Source organism: Dermacentor silvarum, chromosome 3, assembly GCF_013339745.2.
Source record: "Dermacentor silvarum isolate Dsil-2018 chromosome 3, BIME_Dsil_1.4, whole genome shotgun sequence".
Classification (NCBI taxonomy): domain Eukaryota; kingdom Metazoa; phylum Arthropoda; class Arachnida; order Ixodida; family Ixodidae; genus Dermacentor; species Dermacentor silvarum.
In genome coordinates this window covers 199893338-199904001 of record NC_051156.1, presented here as the reverse complement: position 1 = coordinate 199904001, position 10664 = coordinate 199893338, and the positions used below count along the sequence as shown (strand labels likewise).

Genomic DNA, 10664 nt, shown 5'->3' with positions numbered 1-10664 from the left:
AGGTACAGGGGCTTCATTTGCCCGTAGAAAACGAAAACAGACCGGCTACACTGCTTGGCTCTGTAGCTCGCGTTTATCATCGACATCCAGCACGGAAGCTCTCTCACGGCCACTTTCGCTTTGGTTAAATGGCGTGCAGGGTGAACGATGCAGGTGAAATCTGGCAATGGGTATAACAGTGGGGAGAAAGTTTTATCTGCTGGGTACTTGTTTTGGCCACGGAAAAGAAAAATAATGCTAAACATGATGGTGACCACTGCAACAGACCACGCGAGAATTAACTCTTAAAAGCTGTCGCTGTAAAAAAAAAAGAAGAAAAGAAAGCAGAATAAAATGCAGTATGAGGCACTGCAGAAGCCTTGACATGGTTTCTCCCGAGTGTTCCGCACTTAAAGTAGAAATGTAGAGTGAATACACTGTACCTTACATTTACTTTCAATTGCACAGACGTATGAAAATACTATATATACTCGACACGAAGTTAGCGTTATGTTTATGGCTGGCAGTAAGGCAGTAAGTTTGGAGAGATATACGCTGACGCGTAGAAAGTAGGGGCAGCTGAATGGTATAAAAAGTCGAAGTAGTCCAAAGTCCTCTTTAACGGCAGCTTGCCCCGGAGACTAACGCTAACCTAACAACGATCGCTCTGGAATACTGCTTCTTGTCAGAAAAGGCGCAAAACGAGCCTCGGCAAGTTAAAGTGACGGCTGCGGGTCACGCGGTGTTGACCTGTTCTACAGTAGTGTTGGTCTCCGGAGGAAGCTTCCGTTTAATAAGACGTTGGACTACCTTAAGTGTAGCAGCTTGTGTGTAGCGCCAGCCGACAAAGAAGGTGAGTTCGCTGTCCTACCGCATGACCTACTGCGGTATTAGAAGACCTGATGAATGTTATTCAAAGCATACTAACAAGTTTGTATGGTATCATATAGGAGTAGTTTATGAAGTTCCGTTTAGCTTCGCGTCACTTTTATGTAGGGCAAAATCGCCGTTGAACTAAACAGAGACTAACTGAGCAAGAACGATCGTTGACTGGTGGAACACCGTCTAACCTTTCGATGTATAGCCGCTGTTGCAAGTGTACCCTTAATGTTGCGGCCGAGTCGTGGAATAACAGTCGCACGTGCTTAAATCGGCCTTCGATTATCTTCCGTAAAGGTCAACTGTCATGCCTTAATCTTTATCATTCGTAAGTGCCCACGTGTGTCCGTGATTGATAGGTTGGCCCTGCCTTCTCTTGAGCATACGCGGGTAGTTCCTGTGTATTCATTCTAGTCCACTACTGTCGGAGCGTTCACTTTATTTGGTTTCTCGTTCTTTTTGTGTCCGTGTGTTGCATTCCTAACTTTCTTTATCGCGAATACCACCACCTACCGTACCAACCTGCTTAGCTTTCTCTCGTTCTAGCTTCCTATCGTTCTCGTGCCTTTTGCGGAGCTGTACAGGGTGGCCAACTCACAGAACTTTGGAAAAGGCCCCCAGTGTTGTGCGGTGGCTCAGTGGCTTTGACCTGCTGCGAAGCACAAGGTCGCGGGTTCCATTCCCTGCCGCAGCGGCCGCATTCCGACTCCGGGCTTGGGCTGACTGCGAAGATTTCCGCGTGAAAAAGCTTCGGGTGCGCGTTATATAATCCCCAAGTGTTCGACGTTTTTGTGCCGGAGCCTTTTATTACGGTGCCTCCCATAGCTTCCGTGCTTCTCTGCGACGTTGAACCCAGCAACCAGGGCAGTAGTGACACATCGTTACGAGAAAACAGCGTGAGTACGGCGGCAACATCTAAAGGACACAGAACAACGCATTCCAATTCCTCTGCAATTTAGCTCGCAGTGTTTCTTCATAGAGATAAGCCACCAGCTAACTCATATGGGGACACCCTTTCGCAATAATGACAGGTGTGCCTGCGGAATGATCGAACAGTGTGGATTGGAGTGCCGAGCGCTCCATCGGAAGTTAGCATCGGGCCTGTTGCAAGCCGAACGGGAGAGCGACACGGCTACCGTGGCAACCGAGGCAGCCACTCCCCAGTAAAAACCTCGACGGAAACGGCGGCAAGAGCGTGGCAAAAGCGGAACTGTTGTTTTCTCTCCTGACGCACGCGCCCACCGTATCGCGTTGTGAGAGACCGCACGCACGCTGGGAGAAGCGAGAGCAGGTGAGAGAGGGAAGGGCTGGCACACCTGAGGCGCAACGGTGCAGTGAGCGACGACGACGCTGCTCTACAAGGTATACGCACGGGGCAGTAGAGGAGGCGCCAGAGGCACATGGCATCGCCACCCCTTCTCCCACCCTTTCCACCACGCGCGCGCGCGCGCGAGCGCTCCAGCTTCGCTATAAACGCGCCGTCGCCGCGCCGGACAGCCTAGAAACGTAAGGACGTGCGACAGAGGCAGGCGCACCCGGCGGTATCGCGGGCGCCTTCGTTTTATTTTGTTTCCTCGCTTCCACTCAACCCTTTCGTCCGAAAGTCGCCGCGGACTGAGCGGCGTACGGCAGATGCGCTAGCGAAATTCCCCGCTGTTACACGCTTTGCCTACGTCCCAAACTGCAGTTCCTAAGTGGGAGTGAGTGAACCAGAACTGCGCGAGAAAGCATCGGGTCGGCTGCGTTTCTTCGTGGGGCCCGTCCCGTGTTCGCCGTTGTTTTCTGAAGACTCCCGTCCCCTTCCGTGAATGCTCGAAAGGAAGAAGCTGCCGTCCTTGCCCTGGACGACCGAGAAAGATCGTTGCCCTTCGACGAATACGCATTTGTGCGCGAGACGGCGCGATCGATGCGGACAGAACGCCTCGTCGTTGTTTAGTGCGTGCGTGAGTGTGCTGTGATAGGGTGTTTCGTTCTCTCGTTTTAGAGAACTGTCCTATTTTCGTCGTTATCTCTCGCTGTTTGGTTTTGCGTAACAACACTGGGAGAAGTCGTCATGGAGGAAACGGCGAGTGACAAGACGTCGTTCCAAAGCGTCAACTTGGAATCGTGGGACATTGTGGTGATCGTCGCGTACTTCGTGGGAGTGATGGCCGTTGGCATCTGGGTGAGTGTGTGATCTTCTCTCCTGCGTCCTCGTGATTGCCGCGTTAGAAGCGCCGCGGAGTGTAAGTGCCCCACGAAAAAAAAAAAAACAAACACGTAATTGGGGCGATCTTTGCACGCCGTCGGATAAACTCGCCGAGATGCTTTTTGCGTGCGCTAGTAATGAATGAAAATAAATGTCGTGATGGATCGGTGGAGCGGGCGTGTTAATTCTACAGCCACTGTCATTCCTCACCCGAACAATGTAGACACGCGCATAGCGACGAATACGGCCTGTATAGAGTAGACATCGAATGGTGGGAAAGAAAGACGCATTGAGCTAGTACGTTCAAGGACCCAATCAGAGTTCTTCGGCACTATCCGTAGCACACGCACCCGTGCACGCACAAGGGGAGCTTCAGGCGTGTTCCGATTAAGTATGACGGCGACTGTACACGAAAAAAAAAAAAAAAGAAAAACGGACAATCAGATGCACATAAGCACCTGTGTCTTCACTTTCATTTTCTGTGTCTGTTTGTCCTTTGCCGGCGTACAACTTTTTTACGCTAGTTTCTTCCGCCCCGGCTTCTTACGCACTAAGTCGCTCAAAATTTTTAACTAACTAAAAACACGGCTTCAGTTATAGGCGAAAAAAATAAAGAAAAAATTAGAAGAGCGGAATCCGCAGCTGAATGTTTTTTTCCGATCGACGAGTACATTTTATGAAAATAATTTCCGGTTGTCAATGGGCGTGTGGGTCCTTTCGCGTTTCTTGACATGTCGCCTCGTCGCTGCTTCTTTATTCCCTCTGAATTCAGCTAGTCGCATTGGAAAGTGTGCGTGCAACGAAATGCCGTCACACTTGTTAGCTGACAAGGGAACGTAACGGTGGATTTCGCGACGTGGGTATGCATTACTATCATACTTAAATTTGACCGGTCGCATTGAACAGTTTACGGGTAATGAAACGCCGTTGGAATTGTTATTGCAGCGCGACCCGAGGTTTCGCAGTGTCGAGAGCAGTGGTATAGGTGAACGTAACGCTAGATTGAGCACGTGCACTATGCGCATGTCCTCATGTGCGGGCGTTCCCGTTGGCGTTCCACGCTCTAAGAGAGCAGATAATACTTGTCACCGGAAAGTGCATTTTTTAAAAGTTTCTGTACCAGCATAGAAGACAGGGCGGCGAAGACACGGGTTGTATGCGTGACAAGGATAAGTGGCACCAGCATATAAAGAAGAGATAAGTTAGTCTATAATTCCGCATTACTTCTGAATGCATAAAATCTGTTCACTTGCAGGTGGGCGCACTCTTACACCCGGTTTTAGGTTTCCAAGTACTTCAATAATTATTTAGCTTTCTTTTGAGGAAGCGGGGGGAGAGGGGGAGTTCATTGTCATCAAGGGGCAGACGCACTTTTTTATCACTTCTTCATTTCAATGGCACTGTTGCTTCTACAGTCCCCTATCAGTGTCGTTGAAGTTAACGTAGCTTCATATGACGTCGAGGCAGCGAGATGAATACGGCGCCTATCGTATGGCAAAAACGTTTGAGCTCGTGCTGTCTGCCCAGGCTGCTGCTCTGCACTGATCCTGTTACGAGACATTGTCCACATCCCAAAGCTTACGAATAACTTCTGTCCTAATTTCTTATCTCATACTTCATTCGATTGTCTTCTCTCTCCAACAGAGTCTGCCTTCCCTTGGCATTCATTCCGTGCTTCGATAGGCAGCCCCTTATCTGCCTCACTCGTTACGTGTTCCGTCCAGCCGATTCATTTTTCCTTCTTATTCTTATCTAGGCCGTTACCTACGCGCATTTGTCCTTTGAACGATGCGGCTGTCTCACTATCACTTAGCGGCCACGATCGTTACGGTTGCGAAAAGCAACATGACACTCGCACATGTTTCTTGCGAAGTTTGAAGAACGGTTGTAATTAGCTGTGCAGGAACAATCAAATTTTCCAAGCGAAATGAATAGTAATGTTGGGAAAATTTGGCTTTGAATTCGGAACATAATATCAAATATCCATGTTTTTTTTTCTCGTTATACAGTGGGACCAGGATACAATGGTCAAAAGGAAACAAGTAATAAAGATGCTTTGGTCGAAGGTAAATCAGTGGGTAACAGACCTGACCAGATCGCGAATGAATGCGATTAACCACTGACGGTGAATCCAATTCGCATTGTTGTAATTGCTGAGGCATTCGTTGCATGGGAGGCACAAAAATCCGGCACTTCGTAACAGGCCGTAGTGATTGCATTGTGCCCGGTACGCGGCCAAATCAGTTCCGCGCGATTTTTCAAATTTCGGAATGAAATCGTCTGGAATCAAATTGCTGAGAACGGATATAATAGCGAGAGCTATTTTATACGTATTCGCGATCCCGAACGTTTTTCCACAGCACGAGCTGAATGAGGTGTCCACGTGGCCTCTCTGTCTGCCACGAGCGACTGTCCAACTGGGCGAGGATGAGGGGAATCGTGCATAATGATGTGCACTGACCGCCGAGCCACACTGCCCGAAGCGGTGCAATCTTTACAGCCCGCCGGTATACTAAGTGCTCCCGCAGAAAGCGAGGTCGTACACGTGTCGCGAACTTGGCCATCGGTATCGCTTGATTCGAATCGAGGTATAGGAAAAATAAGAGCGTAGAGGAAGAACGGGCGAGTGTGCCTTGGCAAGCGACTTTGCTGCAGGCAAAGGGGTATGCGAGGTGGTCTGATGGGCTCTTCCAGGGCCTATAGAAAGCTCTCCTATCGTTCGCCCGTTCCGAGGACAGGAACTACGCGGTTTCCCATTGTATAGATCGGTTCATATCGGTGCGAGCAACCTTTCAGGGTTTTACAAATGTATCGGAATCGTACTTTCGGTCTCCACGCTGGTTCTCAGTCTTTCAGCGTTTCCGTAATTCCTTTCTTTTTTTTAAGGACGATAGTCTTTCTTGGGCTACCTAAATGCGAAAAACTTCTATCTGGCACTCGATTCAACCGCCCGGCCAAAACCAACAAAGCTACTAGCATTGGTGACACTGGGTCATAAACGTCAACATTATACAGCGCAAAGGAAACCTGAGGCCTATTTGAGGCAAAATATATGTACATAACATAACCGTGATCCGCAGCGTTCATTTAATGAAGAATACACATTGGACCAGTGGCGTACCGAGAGGGGGGGGGGGGGGGGGGGGGGGGCTTCGGGTGTTGTAACCCCCTCCTGAGGCCGAGTTAACCCCCACCCCTCCCCCCAAGCATCCAGCCCCACCAGACCAGCGTGTATACCTTCAGTGCTCTGTTCACATTGTCATTAAAATTCAGGAGGTGGCCTGAGGTCGAATTTTCCTGATTATCAAAAACACTCTATCACTGTCTTGTATTTATTCAATCTTAAATTACTTTCAGTAAAACGCTGAAGAAATAAACACCGTCATCATCCTTGGTGTGATAATATTATTATAATTATTCGGCATTTTATTTTATGTTGGATTCCTCTGGCTAAAGCAAAGAAATTGCATATTATGCAAAGTGCTTGCTTCCTCCCCCCCCCCCCCCCCCCTTACACACAAATTCAACCCCCCACCCTGGCAGAGATCCTGGGTGTACTACTGCATTGCACTGCTTTTTGCGTTAGTGAATGAAGAATTAACGCGTTAGAAATGGGTGTCGAAGAGACGCTACGCGTTAAACACAAGCGGACTGAAGCCGCGGCTCTGTAGCCGGCTTTAAGCCAACAGTAATAAAAGGTGCCAACAGATGGCGCGAGAGCAGGGCGAACGCGGGAAATTTGAATTGAATTCAGCAAAACCTCCATTACACCGATCATGGGAGGAGTGAGCGGGGAGGGCAAGAGGTGTGAGGGGGGAGAAGAGAGGGTGTAACGTATCAGAGGCGGCAGAAGACAATTGTCTTACGACGTCATTTGCACCGAAGCAAGCAGATATGTGGCCAATTTTTTGTTCTCTCTTTTTTTTTTTTTTTTAGTGCGTTAGAAAGTAAGAACTTCACTTAGGCGCCATTTGTTCTCGGTTTTTCGTTTTATTTCCTAGGTAAATCAGGAAAAAAGAATTCTGACTTTGTCATATTGGGTATCAGTTTGTCACGATGATAAAGATCCGCCACAGTGGCGTTCCGCTGTCGAGCATGAGGTCCCGGGTTCGATTACCTTTCACGGCAACTGGCATACCTGCTTTGGATGGACGCTAAAGAACCTCAGGTACTCAAAAAAAAAAAAGTTCGCAGCCCTTCTCTCCGACATTCTCATAAGCCACTGCGCAGCAGTTTTGGGACATTCAACCGAAAATTTAATTGGATAAATTTAATTAGATGAGATAACATTACATGACGCTAAAGCGAATGTTGGGGAAGGTCGCCGTTAAACTTTGTCATACACCACGCGTGTTCCGCTCTTGCGCTTCTTGGATTTTAGAAAGCACGATTTATCATTGAATGTGAGAAAGGGGATAGAGGCATTTTTAACGATCGCTAACGAGGTTTCCATTATGCGTGAAACAATCCAGGAGGGGAAGTCATACCGTTAGTGTTTAATAATACATTTTAATTTATCCATATGCAGAACGCATGTCTATACACCGTATAGAAGCACCACACAGTGTAAAGTATATCGCCAAGTCCGCTGCATCGCGTAGTTGTGTTAATTATGACTAGAATGATCGGTTTAACGTATTACATGTGAGAGGCTACAATAGATAAAATGCGGGTTGAACCTCGAGAAAGAAAAGGGGAGCCTTAATTACTGGAAAGAATGGCGAGCTCGGTCTGAGCTGGCGTGTTTTAGTCTATAGGCAACTATAGTGAGCGTCAGAAGAAGGAGACAGGAAAAGGAAAGGAAAGGGCGACGATGACGTTTCGGAAAGAATTTGATGCACGTGAATGGAAAGAAAAAAAAAAACACAGATAGCTGGAACCACTTTTTTTACAGTGCCAAATCAATATCACTGTCAGAAAAGCCTCTGTGGCCTTCGTGGCGTGGCAGGCAGATTATTTCGGCAACGTACGCAAAAGATGACTCCGTGTCGGATTGCTTATACGCGCCAACGGGCGCAGTCGTTGACTGCCTTTCTTGCGAATACTGCCGGCGCACACAAGAACCCGTGATCGACATCACCTCGAGACCCAAATAATCTTTATAGCCGAAAGTGCGCAAGAAAAAAAAAAAAACGAAAGCACGACCTTGTGATATAGCGATTCGCGCTGGAGATAACTATATAGAAGTTGAAAAGCAACGGCGCACTATCGTATTCCTTTGCTTTTGTTTCACTTTAGAGAGTCCTATGCGCTGACGACTTATGCCTCCCCACTAAGAGAACATGTGGGAAAGTAAACAGGACTGTGTCAACTACCCTTTACAGATGTTTACTTCCATTTTTTTTTATTCGTCCGTCGAGAATTCTGCTTCTATGACTCTTTGAGGGTCGTAAGAACCTATACTCGGCCGCGAACGCACTTACCTCTTTTAATCTATCGATGCCAGTGACACTTGCAGATGATCTCCATTATCGAGGTCTTGTAAGCCGAGTAAATAAACGATGAAACCGAATTACAATGTAAGCCACACAGTGCAGCTGGAGGGCGTGTGAGAGGAACCTGTTATCTTTAGTGGTGACGAGCCTGTTGTCACGGAAAAGATGTGTAACACCCCGTAAACGATGTATATTTGTTTCCCCACTACAAAACATTTCTTTCCTTAACATTTTCTGCCCTGAATCTGAGAGGTGAGACACCAGCATCAGGGTCGGCATCCCGTGTTTTCTGCGCATTGTGCCCAATGCGCATAGTTTGACAGAATTGACAACCACGATTTCTTTTCTTAAGAAAGTCACAAACAACAAACAAGCAAACAAACAAACACAAACAAACAAACCCTACCAGGACGTTATTTAACCACAATTGAAGAAAGTCTTTTGCACGGCAGACCGGGCGTCCACAGCTTCCAATTTCCCAATAGTATCCATGGGGCCGGGCCAGAACACCGGTTTGAGCATCATATTGCATGAGCTCTTGAGCACTGCGAACTACTTGCCTATTTTCATTACTTTGTAAACTTTGAAACGTTTAGAACATCATGCAACATACACTATCTTGCGTCGAGGTGTCGTTAAATTATATTACTGTTACGCAAATTGAGAATGAGTCCGTGTATTTCCGCGCTGACAGCGACGCGCTCCACCGGACTGGTTTCCGCTAACGAGTTTTCTGCGACGCTACAGAACAGCATGCCGAGAATAAAGAACGGCTTTCCTGCAACGACTCGATAGCAAGGCCACGGCGATCAAAGTTTGCACGCGTCGGTGGTCGCCCTCTCTCGGCGTCGCAATGTTCTCACGAGAAAGCATTTGAATTCAAGACCACTGCAAACACGACTTGGATGCAGCACTAACGCATGCATTACTGCTCGAATCAATATAACGAAGACACGCATTGCCTCCCTTCTCGTTTCCTCGCGTAAGAGCAGAAGGAGCTCGTCCTTCACCGCTCCTTCGTTAGTCTGGCCTACAAATTATTATTTGTGGCTTGTTTTCTGAAATTGGAGTTATACAAGCCTTCTTTCAGCCGTCCTCGATTGATTCGAATGCGGCTGTCACTAACTGAGAATTTGTAACTTCTGGAAGTTGGCTGGTCCAGCCGAGCACCACTCTAATAGGAAGCTTTCGTCCGCGTTCACTTCCTTATATTGCAAAAAAAAAAATGCTTGGTCAGCCGTCCGTTAATCTGAATGATTTCAGTTCTGAACTGTTAAGATGCTAAGCCTTTGGCCAGAAAAATGTCTCCAGTATCGTTTAAAGGATGTCGGTCTCTCCCGGATTCCTGCTTACCACAAGAAGATAATTCTGGCATTGGTATTCTGACGAGATGAACAGAAAACAGACTGCATATGGCATAACCGTGAAACCAGCACTGCACTCTATCGACCGTTCGCGTACGGCAGCGCGCCATCTGCGACAACCAGACGCACTCCTCCTTTTTCATCTCCATTCTCTTCCATTGCTGCCGCAATGACGTAAGTGATAGCGACGTCGGGGCCGCTCCGCCATATCTTGGGGCTGCGTGTATTTTCTTTGCTTACGCTTGCAACAGCCTTTTCAAGGTAGCTTCCACCGTCTCGTGTCGCGGCGCTGCCTATCACACCTTGTTATCAGAGGGCGCAGAAGCACTACTGGGATCCTGCTCGTCATTCTGGCAGATAGCGCTCTTTTGTTTTTAACGAACGAGGTCTCATTTGTGACAATGAGAATCTGCGCCTCCCAGCGCTCAAGTATTAGAGGTAGTTAACAAGCTAATGTCGTCGTGACTTCCTTTTCCTGCCTAAGCCTCGCAAGCCTCCCACGTTAGCCCATCAGGACACGTTCTGTAGATCACCTTTTCATTGACCGCTTAGGAATGGGTTGGCGTGAAAAACGTTTGACTCGCCCATTGCAATTAATAGACCTATTTTGATTACTCGAACTACACCTTAAGTGAGGCGTCTAACTATCGCACCAGGCAGGCCTCAGTTGAGTACATTACCGGATGCCAAATTAAACGACAGCATATAGTTGTCCACTACAGGTTGTTGAAGCTTGCATTTATACGTAACTCTGTCAAAAGCTTACTACTAACAGCGACTGTCTCGATCAGCACGCGAACTTGGAATTCGGACTGTACC

At 47.8% G+C, this 10664-nt stretch overlaps 1 protein-coding gene across 1 annotated transcript in view; it reads left to right on the top strand.

Annotated features, from left to right (window-relative positions):
• Positions 1 to 2235: 2235 nt before the first annotated feature.
• The window catches only part of LOC119446456 (sodium/glucose cotransporter 5), a 56549-nt gene continuing 48120 nt past the window's right edge, over positions 2236 to 10664 (top strand). The window contains exon 1 of the mRNA XM_037710890.2: positions 2236 to 3022. Within this exon, the coding sequence (XP_037566818.1) occupies positions 2912 to 3022 (111 nt within the window). The 5' untranslated portion in view covers positions 2236 to 2911. The remainder of the gene's footprint in view (positions 3023 to 10664) is intronic.